General features: G+C 39.0%; 1 protein-coding gene across 1 annotated transcript in view; it reads left to right on the forward strand.

The window, feature by feature from the left end:
- The window catches only part of LOC115026506 (polycystic kidney disease protein 1-like 2), a 53,177-nt gene extending 32,358 nt beyond the window's left edge, over window positions 1–20,819 (forward strand). The window contains exons 22-40 of the mRNA XM_029459352.1: window positions 1–14; window positions 1,845–2,023; window positions 2,228–2,374; window positions 2,965–3,164; window positions 3,451–3,677; window positions 4,831–5,032; window positions 6,129–6,375; window positions 7,365–7,605; window positions 7,777–7,873; window positions 7,976–8,110; window positions 9,127–9,312; window positions 9,859–10,189; window positions 11,902–12,035; window positions 12,227–12,354; window positions 15,008–15,168; window positions 15,813–16,023; window positions 16,521–16,622; window positions 17,482–17,613; window positions 20,041–20,819. The exon at window positions 1–14 is cut by the window's left edge and continues 88 nt beyond it. Of these exons, the coding sequence (XP_029315212.1) occupies window positions 1–14; window positions 1,845–2,023; window positions 2,228–2,374; window positions 2,965–3,164; window positions 3,451–3,677; window positions 4,831–5,032; window positions 6,129–6,375; window positions 7,365–7,605; window positions 7,777–7,873; window positions 7,976–8,110; window positions 9,127–9,312; window positions 9,859–10,189; window positions 11,902–12,035; window positions 12,227–12,354; window positions 15,008–15,168; window positions 15,813–16,023; window positions 16,521–16,622; window positions 17,482–17,613; window positions 20,041–20,229 (3,263 nt within the window). The 3' untranslated portion in view covers window positions 20,230–20,819. The remainder of the gene's footprint in view (window positions 15–1,844; window positions 2,024–2,227; window positions 2,375–2,964; window positions 3,165–3,450; window positions 3,678–4,830; window positions 5,033–6,128; window positions 6,376–7,364; window positions 7,606–7,776; window positions 7,874–7,975; window positions 8,111–9,126; window positions 9,313–9,858; window positions 10,190–11,901; window positions 12,036–12,226; window positions 12,355–15,007; window positions 15,169–15,812; window positions 16,024–16,520; window positions 16,623–17,481; window positions 17,614–20,040) is intronic.
- The last annotated feature ends 1,084 nt before the right edge of the window (window positions 20,820–21,903 follow it).

The raw sequence follows: 21,903 nt of genomic DNA on the forward strand, positions 1-21,903 counted from the left end.
CAACTTCCTCTGAGGTAATTATGTTAACAGTTCATAGCAAATAGTTAAACGGTTAGCAGAAAAGGCTCTGCTCTTTGTGGTCCCGCACATATTCTGCACAGCAACAAGGATTTTGCTGAGATAGTGCCTCGTAATAAGCATAAATGAACAGAAATCTAAGGTAAATCAAAAACCCCTCATAAAGTAGGAGGTAGGGGTGGGGGTGGGGGGGGAGCTGAATGGCATTAGCTACATAATCTCTATTTAATAGACATCAGCATATGAATGCAGAATCTGTAGACAACGGGACAAGATTTTGATATCGGAAGCGTTCTGGTTTCCGTTTGTAATCAGAGTGGTATTGACCGATCACATTTGAGTTGCCTTTTGTTGAATACAGGTAAACAATCCGTGTGGCGAGCAAAAAGGGGGAACGCATTGGCTGAAATGCAATCCTGGAACACATCAGCTATCGTCTGATGATGACTTATCTTTTTATTAGCTTAAAACTTGCTTGTAAACTCACTACTTGTGAAACAATCGGGTCGTAGACATCTTCTCTCAACTGCAACTCTGCAAGGGCAAAGTGGCCAGGGAAACAATGGGTCGGCTGAACGACAGTTCAGCAGGGAAAACCAGGGTCGGCTGGGACCTCTGAAGCAGTAATTTGCTTGGTGTTGGCCAGGGAACTGGGCAGCGGAGACTCAGGGGAGCTGCGCAGTGGAGACTCAGGCTGAGGAGCAGACTTCAGTCTGACAGGATGGCGTCTGGAACGGTTGGGCTTCTTCCCAAGAAGCCTGGAAGTCTGACAAAGACTTTGAGGACCTCCTAGGGCCAGGCGAGTTCCCAGCAATAGGTTTGGGGCTGGAGCCGAAGGATCGGGGGGCTGCAGAGTCAGGAACCCAAGATTTATGGAGTGGTGGCTAGCTTGCTGAATGATAACAGGCCGGTGGCTAGCTGTCTGGGAGGCAGGCTGCAAATCAGGCTGGCAATAGGAGGTGTTATAAAGTCTCTAAGCCACTCAGGCAAAAAACTCCTCAGCCAGAGCTTATCCGCCACTTTCCTGCATGCCTGTCATGATTGTGACTTTCTATATCCTGTTTTATTTTGAAGTGTTCACTCCCCCTTGTGTCATGTCTAGTTGTACTTCCGGTCTCTGTGTTTTCCCTCTCTTTCTGATTTTTGATTCGTTTCCTCCTGTGTATTTGCCCTTCTCTCCCAGCTGTGTCTTGTTCCCTTGTTTAGTGGTTGTGTGTATATGTCCCAGTGTTCCTTGTCCGGTCGTCATTCATGTTACATGGTGCTTTCCCCTAGTGGCTACCTCGGCTCACCCTCTGGTCTGTATTTTCGGTTTTATTTGTCACTTTGCAATTTTGTAAGCTTTACTGGAATAAAGCCCTCTTTTGTTAAAATATCATCTTACATTCTACGTTTGGGTCCTCACCTTTTCCCCACCATGACAGTGCCATCCTAAGACCAGCCTGTTGGACCTCCGTACAGGGGGCTCTTTTCCGCTCTTCATGAACATCTATGAGGAAATATGAAAGCTCATAAAGTTCATCCTCAAACATATCTCCTGGGTCCATTTTAGGTTGGTTCGATCTGTCACGTTGTGGTTAAAAAGAGGAACCAAGTGCAGTACAGACAACAGGCAGGTTGCAAACAAAAAGTGTGCTTTAATAAACAAAGCTGAATACAACACACTGGTATGAAACAAAACTGAGGGAGCAGGCCAAGGCAACAGAAAATAAAACAGCCCTAGCTCCCATCCCACTCCTCCATTTCCCTGTATACATGTAGCTAAAGTGGTTGTATTTCAGTTTTAGAGTTTGCAGTTTATTAATACAAAGTATCAATGGTTTTAGGTGACAATCACTCTGCTGGGTGCAGAGGGAGGCAGTGAACCACATCATCTCTCGGATCCAAAGAAATGTGTGTTTGAGAGAGGTGCGGTGGATTTGTTCCTGATAACTACACCCTTCTCCTTGGGAGACCTACAGGGCATCAGACTGTGGCACAACAATTCAGGAAGCCATCCTGAATGGTAGGCAAAATAAATAAATGCCTGGGCCATTTTCTATTTCATTAGACAGTATTATGACCATGACCTTGCAGAGTACTAATTAAATACGATTCTGTTGTCGTTTTCTTTGATTCTCTGTTAAGCAAACAATTTAGTTATTTTTGTGTATTTTCTCAAGGCTGATTTTTCTTTTGTAGTACAAAAGTTGTTTTTATTTTTTTTCAGGTATGTTGGCAATGTCATGGTGCAGGATTTACATGCGAAGCATAAATGGCATTTCCTATGCAACTCCTGGCTGGCCATAGACAGCGGGGATTGTTCCCTAGATAAAGTGTTTCCTGTTTCGACAGAGATTGATTTAAAGAGGTTCAGGTAAGGTAAAATCATCAAAGTACTGGGCAGCAAAATCATACAAACAAACACACTATTGAAACCCAAACAGGGTTTTCTCATTTGAATGATGAGAGCAACAATACATTTCAAATTAAATTATCTTGGCTTAAACGATGTGAAGTTTACTGCAAGCTCTCTTTTTGAAACATTAAAAAAGCCAGATACTGTATCAGCAGACACAATGTAGTTTTCAATTGAGATCCAACTTCCATTGGTCAAACACTTGGTAAATGGCAACCCTAACCAAGACTGAAAAAATACTATTTATGTACTCCTGTCCGGATTTTAATAAGGCAATTCAAATAAGTCACGATATCATGTTTTTGATATTTATATATAGCTGGAGACATGCAGTATTTAATAATTAATTTGAATCCAACTAAATGTAAGTTGAACTGAATTGAAATAAAATGGCAGAGCTATGCCGATGTTATATAGCGATGAAATGGCTGAAAAGAGATTTATTTTAATTTTGTAACATTAAGGTACACGTATTAACCATTAAAAAGTTGGTTAGTATAAAGTGTTTTTATTTCACATATTTCCCCCTTATTGCTTATATTTTCCAGTAACTTGTTCTTTATGAAGACTTCAAAGGATTTCAGTGACGGACACCTGTGGTACTCTGTGATCAGTCGACCACCGAGCAGCAGCTTCACCTGTGTTCAGAGAGTTTCCTGCTGTTTTACCCTGCTGCTCTGTACCATGCTTACCAGTGTCATGTTTTATGGCATCCCAACTGATCCCTCTGAGCAGACCATGGACCTTGGTACATCCCTTTCACATAATTTTCATGATAATTCAATTTACTGTAAAAAAAATTAAAATAATAAAGGGTGTATTTCATTTTCAGAACTCAAGTCTTCTTCATGACCTTGTAAAGTTGCTGATTGTTTATATATAACCAATCATTACTCATTACTTAATATTTATTATACAAGTAGTCTATACACAGCATTTTAAGACAAAATACATATTTATAAATGTGTGGACATTTAAAAATGTAAGTGTATATCCAGTACAATGTCTTTATCTCTCTCTCTCTGTTTTTTCAGGTCACTTTGAGTTTACCTGGCAACAGTTTATGATTGGAGTTCAGAGCTCCCTCATTATGTTTCCCATGAATATCCTTATTGTTAGCATCTTCAGAAACACTCGTCCTCGAGAGACATTTTGTTGCAAGCGCAAAACAGAAAAACGAGATGCCCTTGAACGGACGTCTTTCTCACAGACTACCACCACCAACATGAATGTTAATGTTACTTTGGACACTGTCCTTAAGGTAAGTGCTTCATGTTTTTCATTTGGTACCTGTTGAAAGTGTTTGTCCTGAATATTTAAGGGCTGCTGACATAGCAGCATCTAAACCAGGGGTGGGGAACCTTTTTCCTATCAAGGGCCATTTTATTTTTTACAACCTCCTTCGAGGGCCATACTAATTATTGAACTCATAACCTCTGCAAAAAAAGACGCAGCCCATTAATTTCACTTTTCTTTTATGCTGTTTGCAAAAAAAGCAACTTTTTTATCCATGTATCTTTCTGTTTTATCAGAAATTAGAAATCCTTTATTAGTCCCACAACGGGGAAATGTATCTTGTCACTGCAAAAGAACATATGAAGTAAAAAGGCAGTACACAATAATTAAATATAATACAAAATAATATAAGTACCAAGTGGTTGATAGAAAATAAAGTGAGTATTTAAATGGCAGTGATAATTGCAGTGGTGGAATAGTCTGTTCTTGGTGTGGTGGTCTACCTCTCGATCTGTCCATGTTTGTATGTTACACTCTGGAGAGAGCTTCTTGTTGGGCCAAACTCCGCCGAAGAGCGTTAACTTTATCCAAACACACTCGTACTTTCAGCTCGTGCAGTTCGGCATGTTTCGTGCTGTAATGACGCTCAAGATTATTTTTCATCACTGCAAGTACGTCCACACAAACTAGGCACACTGACATTTTACTTCCACAAATAAATAATCGTTCGTCCATTTCTCCTGTAAAGTGCGACATTCCGCATCCACCGTTCTCTTGTTTTCACTCGCCATGCTGCATTCGCTGATGTCAATGACAGTCTCGTTTAATATTGAAGTTTTTTGACATGACGTGACCACGTGATGACACGTTTATCTCGTGTTGTGTTGAAGGACCCTGACCATGGCCCGTCTATTGCTGTCTAGATTTTTTGGGGGTTTTTTCTGGTGGATTTTTTTGCATTTGTTTATGAATTACCTTGAGGGCCGGATCAAATGGTCTCAAAGGTCCCCCCCCCCCCGATCTAAACTATATAATAAATCTTCACCTCATGTTCAAAAATTGATGGATATGTAAATAATTAATCCCAAATTCATATAGTGTATATTACAACTGCATATATTGTATGTCATTTTATATAGAATAAAAGCACCTTTGCATTTGTACATTTTCTCTCTCAGGATATCATAAGAATTGCCCAGTCACTGTCTAAGACCGTGAAAAGCAACATAACATTCATAGAGTCAGAGTTTGGCTCCGGACAACAAGTAGATATCAATGATGTGCTTTCTGTGGTGGAGAACTTCATCAGACAGAATAACCAAACCAGCGACTCCACCCAGCCCAAAACGTTTTCCAACCTCATTCAGCCTCAGCTACCAGGTGTGTACAGTACTTGCTGTGGATGGTTGATACTGTGACATTGTATACAATTCGGTCTTGGTTTGCCACAGATATGGTACAGTATTGATATTGAGGTTTGTTGTACACATTCTAAGCTATAAATTCAATTGCTGGTAAATTCCATTCAGTTCGCTTCATCTCCTTTCATCTCTAGAAGGTACTTTACTATTCAGAAGTGTTTTGCATGTAGCAAACCTTATTTCTCTCAGTTGTTAAACTTTAAGAACATAAATGCACATATATACGTTTGACTCGTACCTGCTTCTTTTATAAAATGTCATGAATTGGGGCCAGAACTTCAAAAGTGATACATTAGACAACGGAGAAGTCTGTACAATATGAATTTTAATGAAAATATGAATGAATGCACAGGCATTACATTCCACATAAGTCACTTCTCCAGACTTTTCAGTTATAATATGTAACATTTGAAAACAAAGTCAAAAGTGATTATATTAGGAGTATGACATTGAAGTGGTGCACACATTTTACTTCACAGAACAAAAGTACATATCTTTTTAGCTTCAAATGTATCACAGAAAATCCCATTGTGTTTTAGCTTTTTAAAATATGGCTAAATTCATTGTCCGTTGTAGTGAAACTGAGCTGGACTTTGTTCCCTAAGCATCACATACAGTTTGGTACAGTGGTAAAAGGATTAATTTGCATGACATTTTCACACATATCCCAGGGATTTATGAATCTGCTTTATAAAAGTATGATGACCAGAGGAAAAAAGATGAGTGAAGGGAAATAAAAAAAAGAACCAAAGGTTTCGGGTGACTTCTGAAACTTCAGTCCCAGGTTTAGTTGAACACACACACAGAGGCACATTCCCACACACAGGGTCGCTGCAGCCGTTGCTGGTTAGCATACATCTAACGTCCAGTTGCTACATTGACTGTTTAAGACGAATAAACACGGACTGCACAAATAGCCTAAAATTTGCGGGAATGACTGCAGGAAAAATCATTCACTTCACCTTCTGTCCGAACACATCTTTATGCATGCTAGATGTGACTAAATCTTTCATATCTGACAAGTTTACCAATTCATAAATGATTTACATTTTCAGAATGCGGTGCTAGTCTACATCCTGGGTCAACAGAGGAAGGGATTCAAAAGAAGAGCAACAAAACCCAATATCTATATCGGCAGCTGTGTCACATCGACAAAGAGCTGTGTCTGCTGGGACCCTCTGGCTTCCCCACCCCACACAGCTACTGCCAGGCTGTGCAGCAAATCCATAGCATGAAGGGATTTCTTGAAGATCAGCTCTTCACATTCAGCTTTGTCAACCCAGAAGAACTCAATCAGAAGAAGTACGGAACTCATTTGCATGTAGTATCCTGCTACCTACAAACTGCACATTTATTTTCATTTGCAAAATATGCCAGAGCCTTGAAAGTCACTAAATATCCTTTAATGTGAAGAATTAATCTCTTAATAGTCTTTTATGTTTATTTCCTGTTTATTCCTGTTTATTATTCTATCATCGTTCATATCTTCATACTGGAAACTGTTTTAGATGTGCTTTCAAGGACTTCCAAGGTAAGAAAGTAACTGCTGAAAGCATAGTGTTTACGGTTTGTGAATCCCTGCCCATAAACTGTAAATCATTTGACATTAATACAACTTTGTCAGGACTCTTTAGATTATGGCTTGTATTAAATATTTTTCAAGTTACCATAAATTTCAACATTTTGGGGAAAAAAAGATAAGTTCAACACTACTCTAATGTCTTTATGCTTAATATGAAGCTAGAGTTAAGAGATGGTTTGCATAAAGACTGGAAGCAGAAAAAAACAACTAGCTTGGACATTCAAAGTATGACATGCAAGCTCATGGTGGCAAGTCACTTCATCCGGCAGCTGTTCACCAATAAATTGTTACAACGTGAAATAACTTGTTTGTTTAATCGTTAAAAAACAAATATAAAAAGGACAAGTTGGAGGGCAAAATATTTTACCTTTGAACTGATCCATGCTAGCCGTTTCCCCCTGTTTCCAGTCTTTATGCTAAGCCAAGCTAAGCTAACCACCTGTAGATGCATATTGAGCATACAAACATGACAGGTGTTTTGTCATCTAAGTGGCAGCAAAGAAGTAAAAGAGCCCATTTCCCAAAAAGTTGAATCATTCATTAAGGAATACACAATCTGTGGTTAATGGACTAAAATCTCTGGTATGGTAAAATCTCTTTAACACTTTTTATCCTGTTATATCAGTTACTTAAGTGGAATGCAGTATTTTCACTTAAAAAGAGAGTTGTATTTGAGTAAAGCTTTTTCTTTCACTGCTTTGACTTTCAGGTTGAGCCCTGCAGACAGCACTGATGGTGACGGTAGTCAGAAGAAAAGGGTGTGCTGTCATGGAGGCCTACCTTGGTGGTTTATTTTTGTCGGCTGGCTGCTTATGATCGCAAGCAGTTTTGTTGCAGGATATTATACAATGCTTTATGGGCTGAAATTTGGAAAGGAACGCTCTGCGAGCTGGTTGGTGTCCATGATTGTCTCCTTTTTTCAGAGTATCCTCATCATTCAGCCATTGAAGGTGAGAAGAAGTATTTCCAATGCAATTAATTATTAGTGTTTTAGAAAGCCTAATTTCATAGTTTTCTCATAATTTAAACTTTCCTACAGAGATCATTATTTAAGAGCACATGCTACGTATTAAATTTGGAGAAAAAAAACGTTTGTTTTCACTAATGGCTTTTTACCACAGGTGCTATGTCTTGCAGTCTTCTTTGCACTTGTAATAAAGAAAGTTGATGAGGAAGATTATCAAAATATGCTGTTTGAAGGAATTGACAGAAATCTAGGTACAAGATAAAAACTCCCAAAATACACTTTATTGGTCTCAAATTTTGACATAATCAGAAATGTTAACGTGTTACAACAAACAAATAACTCTTCACCCACAGGTGATCGTAAGGACCAAGAAACGGTCGGACGGGATAACAGTCTCTATGAGCCTCCTCCTGCTGCGGACATTGAGACGATGAAAAGGAACAAGATCATGGAACAGAAAGCCTTTGCCCTCCTCAAGGAGATTTTGAGTAAGTACAAACACGGTACTTTGTCACAAGTCAAATGTGAAATGCTATTAAAAAGTCTGTCATTCACAGGCTACAGCAGAGGTGTGATATATATATATATATATATATATATATATATATATATATATATATATATATATAAATGCAAATATGACACAGCCCATTCATTTCACCTTTCTTTTATGCTGTGCAAAAAAACAACTTTTTTATCCATACATGCATATCTTTCTGTTTTATCAGAAATCAGCAATCCTTTATTAGTCCCACAACGTGGAAATGTATCTTGTCACTGCAAAAGAACATATGAAGTAAAAAGGCAGTACACAATAATTAAATAGGATAAAAAAAGAATATAAGTACCAAGTGGTTGATAGAAAATAAAGTGAATATTGCACATGGCAGTGATAATTGTAAAATATTGCAGTCTAGTTTATTTTTCTAGTGGATTTTGTTTTGTGTGCGTTTTACGAATTACCTTCAGGGCCGGATCAAATGGTCTCGCATGCCGTATAAGGCCCAGAGGCCGGAGGCTCCCAACCCCTGGGCTACAGTGTACAATTTAAAGCAATACACATTTAAAGAAATTTAAAGGATCCACACACTATATTTAACTATCCCATTATAACTCTTGTATACAAAAAGACGAAACAAAAGGAACATCAGGAAATTCTTCTTATAAATACCTTAATTATTTGGTCTTGAACCCAAAATACTAAGCTAACTACACTATGTTGTTATCTTAAATCCACACTGAAGGTCCATAGTATACAACTCAATATTTACTTTGACTTAGTTTGGGGCTGTGGTTTATCATCGTTAAAATAATTTCACTCCTTCTATTATGTGTACTTTGGCCGTGAGAATCACACCTGGGAATTAAAATAATTAGATAAAATAAATTGCAGCATCTACTTTAAATTATTTTTAACTCTATTTAAAAATAATGATGACTTTGATGCATCGTTCTGTTATCGCATGGTGAATTTGGAGAAGTCTAATGTGCCCATTTGTTGCAGCCTACATGGGATTTATGTGGATGCTTCTGCTGGTGGCGTACGGCCAGAAAGATCCCAATGCTTTTTTCCTGAAACAGCACATCCGGGATAGCTTCAGTCGAGGGATTTCCGACAGCATGAGTCTTGGAGATGTGTTCTCGTGGGCCAACACATCGCTACTAAGTAACCTTTTTGGAGTTTATCCAGGTAAATATGTATCCCTCATGCAAAGGACAAAGAAGGGTTCTGCTCCTGTTTTAATCTTAGAAAAGAAATGCTTTCGTGTTAGAGCTGCAAAGAAAGGTTTGTGGTTCGTTTTAGCAATTTTTTTTTTTATTCCTATATTACAGAAGCAGTTATTTGTCAATGTATACTGCCTTGTGTTAAAGCAGCTTTTGTTTCTTTTTTTCTTTTTTGTAAGACAAAGGTTGTTTAGCGCCTAAAGTGTGTAAGTGTGAAAGCCTTGGTTGCTCTCCAGAAGAGCAGATTTCTCACTCTCATGCTGAGGAGTCCAACAACAATCAAGTCCAAAGATGGGTAGAATGATGCTTTTTTTTAACAATATACAGACCCTTGTTCAGAAGATTTCTCTGGGTGAAACACCCATGAGATTATCTTTGGCTCAGAACCAACTAACTGGCCAGAGGCTTTGAATGTGTGACATAACGAGACCACACACCTAAACCCATGACTTTCCTTCAGCACTTGCCGGAGAAAAAACAAACAAATATTCTTTTAATTACTGTGTTCCAGGATTTATCACAGATGGAAACTCCAAGCTAGTGGGTAAAGCCCGTCTTCGTCAATTGAGAGTGCAGAAGAATTCCTGTCAGATTGCAGGCTCCATGCTCCAGTTTGTACCAGACTGTCATGCTCCATATTCATGGGACGTGGAGGACATAGACTCCTACGTCCCTGGCTGGAACCATTTGTTGAGGGATAATATCTCTACAAGCACCTCCAGCTCATGGAGGTACCAGACACAGGCTCAGCTCAGGGCTCATCCTGTCCGGGGAAAAATGGTGCTGTACAGGGGAGGTGGCTTTGTAGTGGAGCTCGGCCCGGATTCACAAAATGCAAGCAGGTACGTACATTATCAAAATCGAATCAATCAATACGAGAACCAAAGATAATCTTTTCTGTTTCTAGGCCACAAATTTGAATAATCCTCAGTGGGCTAAGTAGGTTCATTGACTCTCAGATTTATGAATTAATATATTAACATTGAAAAAACCCAACCTTGACCCTGAAATACTCTCCAATTACAGAACCATCGCAAAGTTACCTTTCCTCTCAAAGTTACTAGAAAAAGTCATCCTCTCAACAATAACATCATGCACACTTTTCAGTCTGGTTTCAAGACCGCTCACAGTACATAATCAGCCCTCCTGAAAGTCCACAAGGACCTGCTCCTGACTTTTGACTGCACCATTTTCCTCCTTGTTGACCCCAGTGCTGCCTTCGACATAGTTGATAATGCCATCCTTATCAACCATCTTAAGCATGAGTTTGTCATTGAGGGTACAGAAATGGATTGGTTCTTCTCCTATCTCACCAACAGAAAATTCTCAGTTAGCATAGACCAGGGGTGCCCAAAAGATTTTCCCACATGAAGATTATCAAGTCCAAGTACTGATCCACCATGACCAATGATCATCTGGAATCCTGCTTGAGGCTGGCTACCTGCAGTTCCTGTTATTATGCAAACCTGGCTGACTCTATTCAGTGCAAATCAAGGTAGTGACCAGAAATGTATTGAATTGTATTGTGCCATTAGGGTTCATGCAGTGTAGTAAGGTACGCCAACATATAGTGAATATTTAAAGTATATTCAGTACATATATAAATAAATATATTTAGCATTTTTTTAATACAGGTAGATCATTTTGACCTGGTTATTTTAAAAGTAGCTCACAAGCTGAAAAAGTGTGGGCACCCCTGGCATAGACCTTCTCTGTCACTGTATGGTACAGGAGAGGACCCAAATGCAGAAAACAGACTAAGATTATAACAAAAAGCGAGCCTTTAATAAAACAAAGCTGAATCAGAAAATACAAAGTAACAAATAAAACTGAGAAAACGCAAACCAAACCACAGGTAGACACAGGGAAGCACGGCAGGAAGGACTGCAGGTAACGGGCACATAATATGAAAGACGATCCGACAAGGCACACTGGGGCAGATAGGGATATATACACAGACACCAAACGAGGGAAAAAGACACAGCTGGGGAAGAAAGACAAAGACACAAGGCCAGGGTAAATAAACACAGGAGGAACACATTAACAATCAGGGAGGGAAAAACACACAGACAGGAAGTACATCTGGACTTGACACAAGGGGAAGTGAACATTTCAAAATAAAACAGGAAACCAAAATACAACCAGATTGTGACAATCTCTCCATCCCACAAACGCCCATCTTCTGCCCCATCATTTTCTCCACCTACTTGCTTCCCCTAGTTAGAATCATACATAAACATTTCCCACCAATGCTAAGCCAAGTATACGCAGCTTTACCCACCCCTAAAACCTAATTTCCCATCACAACTGAACTGCCTCAGGGAGTGCCTTTAGGACATCAAAAGCTGGATGGCCCATTAATTTGTGGTTGTGACTTTGGTTAACTTTTGTTTTTTAAACATAAATTAACTAAACTTTAAGTTGAATATATAGAGATATAAAAATGTATTTTGTTTTCAAACAAAGGTGATTTGAAGTATTTGAAGACAACTGCAACACATAAATACATAATGAGTCCTACAATAAGAAATATTCTTGTGTACTTCATCTACAGCACCCTTGAGTATCTGTACAGGAACACCTGGTTGGATACGTACACAAGGGCAATCTTTGTAGAGTTTACCGTCTATAATGCTAATGTGAACCTCTTCTGCATCGTCACACTCTTACTTGAGACGTCAGCTGTAGGTAAGGTTGAGTGTTTCCTTTTAAAATGTGCAATCGGTATGCAATCACAACTTTGTTAAAGAAGATTTTAAAGAGGATGAATAACATTTATATTACACCAGTCTGTGCATCTCCGACCATATTGTCTGATGTTGTTGCTTCCTACAATTGGAATTGGAACAGTAATGCAATTTTCCCTGTTGATTTTATAGGAGCATTTCAGTTCTACAGTGAGCTGCAGAGTGTTCGTCTTTACCAATCAACTGGTGGTCTTCACTTCTTTGTTATGGCTGCTGAGATCATATACCTTCTTTTCATCCTCCATCACATGTTCCTGCAGGTACACACTAACACGACTACCACAACACATGGTTCCAGTTCCGTTAATTGTTTGGAAAGGGCTCATTAATCTGTTCACATGAACCTTTTTGGATTGGCGATGCATTTTGATTTCGGACCAATTTTCTCTGAACATACCTGTGTTGTTTGCTACAGAGACTAACAAGAATCAATCTAACAAGAGCATTGTTAACATTAGAGATTAATTTGAGGCTGAATTGCTGAATGCACAGTGTTCACACATTGAATTGCTTGTACAGTATATCTCAAAAGTGAGTACACCCTTTAGATTTTTGCAAATATTCTGTTATATCCTTTCAGGGGATAACATTATCCTACTGAAACTTTGATATAACGTAAAGTAGTCAGTGTGCTGCTTGAATAACAGTATAGATTTATTGTCCTTTGAAAATTACTCAGTACACAGCTGTTAATGTCTAAACAGCTGGCAACAAAAGTGAGTACACCCCATAGTGAACATGTCCTAATTGTGCCCAATGATGTTGTTTTCCCGCCCTGGTGTCATGTGACTCATTAGTGTTACAAGGATTCAGGTGTAAATGATAAGCAGGGCTGTTAAATTTGGTGTTTTGGGCACAATTCTCTCTGAATGCTGGACAACATGGCACCTCATGGCAAGGAACTCTCTGAGCGGCTGAAAAAAAGGATTATTGCGCTTCACAAAGATGGCCTTGGCTATAAGAAGATTGCCAACACCATGAAAATGAGTTGCAGCACAGTGGCTAAGATCATTCAGCGGTTTTCCAGGACAGGTTCCACTCGGAACAGGCCTCGCCAGGGTCGACCAAAGAAGTTGAATCCACGTGCTCAGCGTCATATCCAGAGGTTGGTTTCCAAAAATAGACGTGCGAGTGCTTCCAGCATTGCTGCAGAGGTTGCAGAAGTGGGATGTCAGCCTGTCAGTGCCCAGACCATACGCCGCACACTGCATCAAATCGGTTTGTATGGCCGTCGCCCCAGACAGAAGCCCCTTCTGAAACCGATGCATAAGAAAGCCCGCAAACAGTTTGCTGAAGACAATGAATCCAAGAACATGAGTTACTGGAACCATGTCCTGTGGTCTGATGAGACCAAAATAAACCTGTTTGGGTCAGATGGTGTCCGGCGTGTGTGGCGGCACCCTGGTGAGGAGTACCAAGACAAATGTGTTTTGCCTACAGTCAAGCATGGTGGTGGCAGCATCATGGTCTGGGGCTGCATGAGTGCTGCCGGCACTGGGGAGCTGCATTTTATTGAGGGACACATGAATTCCAATATATACTGTGACATCCTGCAGCAGAGCATGATCCCCTCTCTTCGGAAACTGGGCCGTAGGGCAGTTTTCCAACATGATAATGACCCTAAACACACCTCCAAGATGACAACGGCCTTGCTGAAGAAGCTGAAGGTTAAGGTGATGGACTGGCCAAGTATGTCTCCAGACCTAAACCCAATTGAGCACATGTGGGGCATCCTCAAGAGGAAGGTGGAGGAGTGCAAGGTGTCCAACATCCGTGCGCTCCGTGATGTCGTCGTGGAGGAGTGGAAGAAGATTCCAGAAGCAACCTGTGCAGCTCTGGTGAATTCCATGCCCAGGAGGGTTAAAGCAGTGCTAGATAACAATGGTGGTCACACAAAATATTGACACTTTGGGCACAATTTAGACATGTTCACTATGGGGTGTACTCACTTTTGTTGCCAGCTGTTTAGACATTAACAGCTGTGTACTGAGTAATTTTCAAAGGACAATAAATCTATACTGTTATTCAAGCAGCACACTGACTACTTTACGTTATATCAAAGTTTCAGTAGGATAATGTTATCCCCTGAAAGGATATAACAGAATATTTGCAAAAATCTAAAGGGTGTACTCACTTTTGAGATATACTGTAAATCTAAAAGCAATTTACAGCCTACTCAGAGCATCTTATTATACTCCGCTCCTCTAATCTTTCGCCCTGATAAATATCCACGGACATTAAATGGCTCCCTTTGAGTGTACACCTCTTAAATTATATTATTACATGAGGAAAGAAAAATCTAAACACATTAACGGTAATGTTTTGATGACAATGTTGATCTCAGTGTAAGGATGTAATACCGTTAATCTTCTCTGTGTTTTTCTTCCATATGAGAGCTCACAAATCAAAGCTCCTTGTTCATCTGCAGGACAGTTTGTTATCCTTCCTTGCAGCCCTCTGAGACTGTTATTTTGATACAGGGATTGGTTTCAGTAACACATGCACATATTTTTTTCTTTCAATTCTGCACCTGTAAAAATGTAATACAGGAGATTTTAATTTTGTGTTTGTGCACATCTTTGAAGTTCACCTGGGAGTTTGGATATCAAACAGAATTGAGATCAAAATCACTCAGAAATACTGCATATTAATCAGATTGCACAAATGCGTATTGTAGTAAATGTTAAGTTATACAACCAACAATTTGAAAAAAATTAAATTTCATCAATGTTATGTAAATTAAATTATTAATTAAATATATTTTTTTCACTTTTGACATGGCTTTGTTAAGAATTTTCACAAATAAACAAAGGTTACATAAATACTAAATATGTTAAGAGATAATAAGTGTTTTGTCAACACACAGCAAATGACTTACACATGACTATCCTCTTTCTTTTCTTTTCCTGGCAGGGCAAATTAATGAAGCAGCAGCGGTGTGCTTACTTCAGGAACAAGTGGAATCTTCTTGAGTTGACTATCATCTTACTGAGCTGGAGCGCCGTGGCTGTCTTCATCAAGAGGACCCTGCTTGGGAACCGCGACATGACCTACTACCAAAACCACAAGGACAAGTGAGATATACTGTGCTAATAAACCTTAGGCCTGATCTTTGTTTTGTACGGTATACAAAAACAAGTGACAAGCCAACACCTTCAGAAGTGTAGAAGATGTGCAGTGGGCTTTATATTGTGCTTGGTATTTACTTTCTATTGCTCTTTAGCCAAGCTAGCAGCAACATCCGTCAATCCACTATGTTGATCCGTACTGAAATATCTTAACAACTATTGGATGGATTGCCATGAACTTTGTATAAATCATTTTGTAACCCAATCCTTGACCTTGAATGGTCCCCTGATTGTCCTTTGGAGACACCTTGAGGATCTCATTTGTGTATTTTTGGTATGTCTACCAATATACTATATCTATTGGATAGATTGCGATGAAATTAGGGTTGGTTTAGAGATAATTACCAAATATTAGCACGCTAACATGCCTAACTAAGATAGTGAACGTAGTAAACCCTAAACAGTACAACATTTTTATTGTGAGCATGTTAGCACGCTAATGTTAGCATATAGCTCAAAGCACTGCCGTGCCAAAGTAGATAGAGCCTATAACACGGCTGTAGACTCTTATATACATTATTTTATAGTGTTCTTTGATAGTACTCTTTTTCTCCTATTTGTGATGGTTCACATCTTTACTGTATATTTAGATTTGCCAGTTTTTACGAGACAGCCACAGCGGACTCATTTCTTCAGTATCTGATCGCCTTCCTGGTTCTGCTTGCCACCTTCAAACTGTGGTACCTGCTCAGACTGAACCCCAAGATGAACATGATCACTGGTGCACTGCAGCGGGCGTGGGGTGACATTTACGGTTTACTTTTGGTCATTGTGATCATGTTCGTGGCATATTCCGTTGCGGTGAGTATTTTCCCTCTTTACCATGACCTTTCCCTTTCACAAAGATCTTTCTATGTTATTTAATACGCGGGTAAGAATATTAAATTGCTTCTATTTTCTGAGTCATTCAGGCTTAAATAATACAATGCTGTGGGACTTTAATTTAAAAGTTGCCCTGTATCTCCCTGAAAACGTTGCTTCATCAAGGCACTTTTTAAAAAGTTAGTGAAGTTTAAAATAAAACTTGAGTTTTCTTTAATTTACCAGGAGAGTGGAGAAGAAGGGTAAAATTAGTCAAATTAGTTCAACTTGTTTTTAAGAGAAGGTATTCTGTGGGGGTTATCTTTAATATATTCACACAATTGAATCTTCTATTTTACAGTACATGTTCTCTGTGGTTACAATGACAATATGTGAATGAAGCATATAACATAATAATGGCCGAAATATCTATTGGATTAAAGCGAGAATAAATGATTTAGTGGTTCCTCTGTTGATGTAATCATCCATCTCTCTAGAGCAACATCATTTATGGCTGGAAGATATCCTCATATAGAACTTTGACTGATGCTCTTCTGACCATCATCAGTTTGCAGATAGGCATCTTTAACTACGACGAGGTATGTGAACTCTTCCTCTACTCACAGATTTGCAATGTAAAGCACTTACACACAACTGTTTAAAAGTTTGGATTCACCTGTTATATCAATGTTTTTCTCTTTCCTTAAATAATGACCACTTTGACATAAATAAACAAAAATATAGTTCAGACTCCAAATGTATCGTTTACATTCGTAATAGTTTTGGCCCCAAAAGAAGAATGATTAAATGATTCACACTTTCATTTAGTCGATGTCCCCATAGTGTTGCATGACAGGGAAGAATACTTGGAACAATTTTTTCCCTCAAATAACCTTCAAATTTGAATACTTTTTTCCAGTCCAGAAAAGCGTAAGTGACCCGAGATCATTATAGAACCAAAACTTTATAAAAATATTTAGTGAACCTGATTTTCTTTGGACCTTCTGCAGTGTACCCAGTTGTTAGATTAAATAGATTTATGTTGTTCAGTCTATAGTATAGTCATCTGATATTCCCTGATCCAATTCCAACAGTGTTAACCCTAGACTGACTTTCTATTTCTATTGTGACATTTAAAGAATAGCTTTGCTAAGGCAGCACATTGCCTTAGGCATTATTTTACACTTGACAGTGAAACGGGAACATATTCCAGTTGCACATGTTTTGATGCTAAGCTTCCAGTTTCTTTTACCAATGCTGATATTTTCTATTCTTATTCAACCGTTGCTCAGAGGTATCTTTGGTATATTGAAATAGTGTATCTTAGATATATTTAAATAGTGTATATATGTGTAATAATAAGGGCATACTGTGGAATCTCTAACCATTATCGATGTGAATGAATAAAGGTTTGTCCTAAAACTGATATTCAAGTCTCACTGATGCTCTATTTGCCAGGTCTTGGACTGCAGCCCCATCCTTGGTGGATTACTCTTTGGCTCCTGTATTGTGTTCATCACGTTTGTGGTGCTCAATCTCCTCCTCTCAGTGATCCTCGTTGCATTCAACCAGGAGCAAATATATCACAAGGTAACATTTATCACAAGTGATTGTTTCAAGCAACTAACCAAGGTTTTTAGACCAACAAATAAAAGTCAAATATTTTCTCTAAATAGTTTTTGAATACAGATTATATTGTTCAAATTGTATGTTTATATTCCAAAATAATCGTTAGGGGTTTGATATCAGGGTTGATCAAATAATTTCTGTTGTAGTAACATTTACTTATATTTTACAAACCCAGATTTCTCAGTTTACACATTACCCTGAAATCCACCGTGGGTCTTGTTGAAAGTGTGAGGTGTGCACTAGAAACTATTTCATGCACATGATATGTTGTACTTGTAGTACAATAGGTTTCATTAACCTCATTTCCAGCCGCAGTAGCGGCTGTCTACACCGGCAACACTTTTGCATTTAGCAAAGAAGCTAAAGGGACATAAACTGTATATACACTAAGAGGTATCCAAATCAGAGTTAAAATGACATGTGAATATTTAACTTACATTAATCAGGTGGCCAGAAACACGACTCCAAATAAATGCTAATGTTGCTCTCTGTCTGCTGGATGTGGAACTATTCAACTGTTTGCTTAAAAAGTATATATCAGTTGCATGTTTACAGTTTTCCTCGCTGCCATCTAGTGGCCAAGAAAGTAAATCATTATTAATAGTTACACAGTGCAGCTTGAAAGCAAAGATGGGATTTAAGAAATTCTAACAAGCAGCTACCAGACCTTCTACAGAATCAACTGCAAACCACATCGTATAGGTGCTTGACTTCAAATAAATCCATATGGAAGTGGTGCCTCATTATGCCCTCTTAATGCTGGCTTCTGCAGTCCAAGGTAAAAGGCCGACATTTTTGGTTTCCTCAGAGACCACAAGGAAAAGGAAAATTTCACCCGCTCATTATGCTTCTTCCCGCTAAGTACAGCTGCTACCAAGTACAGACCCTCGTTAATCCTGACACACCAAGAAGAACAGTTTGGACAGAACAATTGATCTGATCTCATTTCCATGTCCTGTGCTAGGTTGGTCAAGCCCTGAAGAAGACATGGCTAACATAAAAGCAGCTGAAGGTTGACACTGCCCCCCTGTCCTAGGCATAATTGTTTCTTTGAGTATTAGTTTCTCAACAGTTTGTTTTATTCTGTAAAAGCTGCAGTTTACTTTGGAGTATGCCCACCATTACATACTGCTGAAATTGTACATGAATATGTGTGAGGTTGTTTTTGTAACATAAAACTCAGCATTAATGCAAAATCACTTGTAGTGTAAGAAAAACTACAGAAAATGATTCCTTAATGTTTGCGACATCTATGCACACATGCTTTATGGAGCTGCAAATCATTCAATATTAATGACTAAATGAGACATTTTTTTATTAATCTTATAGAGTAAAATATGTAAATTAAGCAATCATGACCACCCTGTAGGCTCAACTACTGCTTCAGCACCAACATTTTGCCAGCTAGTTCCTGTTAGCTAGAGCTACAACAATGCTAAAGTAGATCTGAATCAACCAACTTGTTGCTGCTGCCAATAAATAAATAAAAACAGTGCAAAAACACAAAAAGCTTGCCTTCTTTTTACAAGCTGCAACTTCTGGGTCTGAAAAGTGAAGCCAATGCAGAAGTGCCGTAAACATGCATTATCTTGAATGGCCTGAAGGGGGCGACTCAACTGGTGTCAAAAAGAAGTTTGATTGCATAGAAGTCTATGAGAAAATTACCCTACTTCCCACTTGATTTATTATATCAGTCCTAACAAGTTAAAGGTCTCGATTGTAATTTTCAAGTGTTTTTCAATATCACATTGTTCATTTTGTAAATTATGGTCCCATTTAGAATAAAATAGACCAAAAGCAGAAGATAAAGTATGCTTTAGGGCATGGCAGGTCGCTACTACTGCATTGATTAGTTTGGGTGTCTTCAAATTTTGTTTTCAGTTTAGGAAAGTTTGTAGGCAGATTTTGTCAACGTGATAGCATCACAAATATGCAAGAAGCAGTCACTAAACTTTACAAGTGTGTAGTTGAGATCAAAATGAAGGCAGGTATGTTTTTGGTGCAGTAAGTCTGGTGATTCCACGTGTTCTTTAATAAAACTGGGGACTTTAAAAATCGAATTTACATTTACCAACATTGATTAATAACACTTACTACCAATGCAGTCGCATATAACTGGAGCAGGATTTGTTGACAGCCTCTTTTCAGTCTCAGCATGAAAAAACATTTTGTTCCATTGATATTCTCTGTGGGGTTTTAGTGTTCCCCAGGAGGAGCTACATTGCACTCCTATTTTAAAATGTTTGTTTTTCACATTAGGGATAAAAATGGATACTAATTAAGATCATGGGTCAAAAGCACATGATATGTCTTCAGCAGTGAGTACTATCAAGTATATAATATTTCTTATCACTTTAAAAATTATTTTGTCATCTCTCTTTTACACAGCCCTCAGACGAGGAGGAGATTGTTGACCTGATGCTGAAGAAAATCTGCAGTCTTTTTGGGATCAGATATAAAGATTCAAAAGACGCCCTCGGGCCTGATGTGAACGGGGCTGAAGGCATGACCCTTAATAACAGCAGAAATATCCTTAACAATTCCTCAATTGATGTAAACAAGTTTTCAGACATCTGACTACTCAGTTAGGAATATGGCTTTATTTTGTTGTATTTCATATTTGAGTGAGCCAATATCCACATTCTCATTCGTTCTGGTTTGTTATTCTTTGACTGTTCCCTACTGGGACGTCACAGCATGCTGTGCTGCTTTGTGAATATGGTGTGATAGATAATTATCAAAAACCAAAGTATACTACACGCTGTTGGTGTGAATATGATGTTTATTTAGACAAAGTTTATTGTATTCACAGCAATATTTTCTTCTCATTGATCATTACTTGGGACGCATAAATAGAACGTTACACACTTGAATATAACAGTGTATTCACTTGACAAAGGTGTGGGTCCTAATTAATAATCGAGATGTGAGACGATTACACTATAGTATTTATGTTCACATGTTTAAAAAATGAATTGAGAATTAGTTGGTATAGTTAAGTTAAGAAAAAGTATGTATATTTGTTAACCTTGTCAACTCTCTATTCTAGAGAACTGACCTGATTGGCCAGTTTGAACTGAGAAGGCGGGCTCTATTGCTATATACTGTATGTGACTGGAATGACAGAGAAAGGGCTTGTTGGTTTTTTGGATAGCTGGAAAATAAAACTCTGCCTATTTTCAAGTAAACCTCTCTGCCAGCGTAATGTTTTCTTTTAGAAAAATCTTGGAAGTGCTGACTGAATTCTGTCATGAGAGACGTGATCACAGACACATATTTCCCCTTGTTATCAGAAAGATTGGCCTTTGGAAAAGCACATTTGATTTCGGACAGCGTGGGGAAGTGCGCAACATTGAAATTGTGTAATTGTGTCTCAAAGAGACAGAGCTTCAAACAGAGTGCTTTCATGTGCAGAGTAGGCTCTTGTTGGGACAGTCTCCCTGGAGCAGCTCAGGGTTAAGTACCTTGCTCAGGGGTACAATGGTGGCAGCCCTGATATTTAACTCACAACCTTCTCAGCCTGTTTGGAAGGCGTACCACTAGACCACTAGGCCATCACCACCACGAAGCCATCCAAATTGAGGGAGAAGCATAGCTCAGAGTTTGGATTCAGTGGCAACATGACCATGGTGAGCTATGTGCCGAAGAAGGGGAAGGCTGTTATCCTCCTGAGCACCATGTATGATGACAGAGCAGTGGATTACAACAGTGTGAAGAAGAAACCAGAAGTGATCCAGTACCAAAACAAAAACAAAAAAGTGGACACAATGGATCAGATGGATCGCACCTATAAGCGGAGAACAAGGAGGTGGCCCATGGTGCTCTGGCACAATGTGCTGGATGTTGCCACCCTCAATGCCTACACCAATTTTACTGCACAACACCCTGATTACATGGGTGGTGTGACCAATGCAGGGCGGCTATTCATCAAGGAGCTGGGCAAAGAGTTTATCATGCCACATATGAAGAGGCACATGGAGGGCACGCCCCACCTCCAAAAGCACATTACAGGGGCAAAGGAAAGATGTGGGCTAAAAAGAACAAACACAGCCACCATCAGCTACAGGAGGACACCTGACAGGAGGGCCAAGTGAAGAGAAAGATCAGCACAGCTGCCAAAGACTGAAAAGGTGCAACAGCCCGTGTGCAAGGAGCACAAACATGTGACTGTCATCTGTGAGGCATGTATTCACTGAGATGGAAGTTTGCGCTGTTCCCATATGTTTTTATTTAACCAGTTTTCTTTTCTTT

This window comes from Cottoperca gobio, chromosome 21 (genome assembly GCF_900634415.1).
Source record: "Cottoperca gobio chromosome 21, fCotGob3.1, whole genome shotgun sequence".
Classification (NCBI taxonomy): domain Eukaryota; kingdom Metazoa; phylum Chordata; class Actinopteri; order Perciformes; family Bovichtidae; genus Cottoperca; species Cottoperca gobio.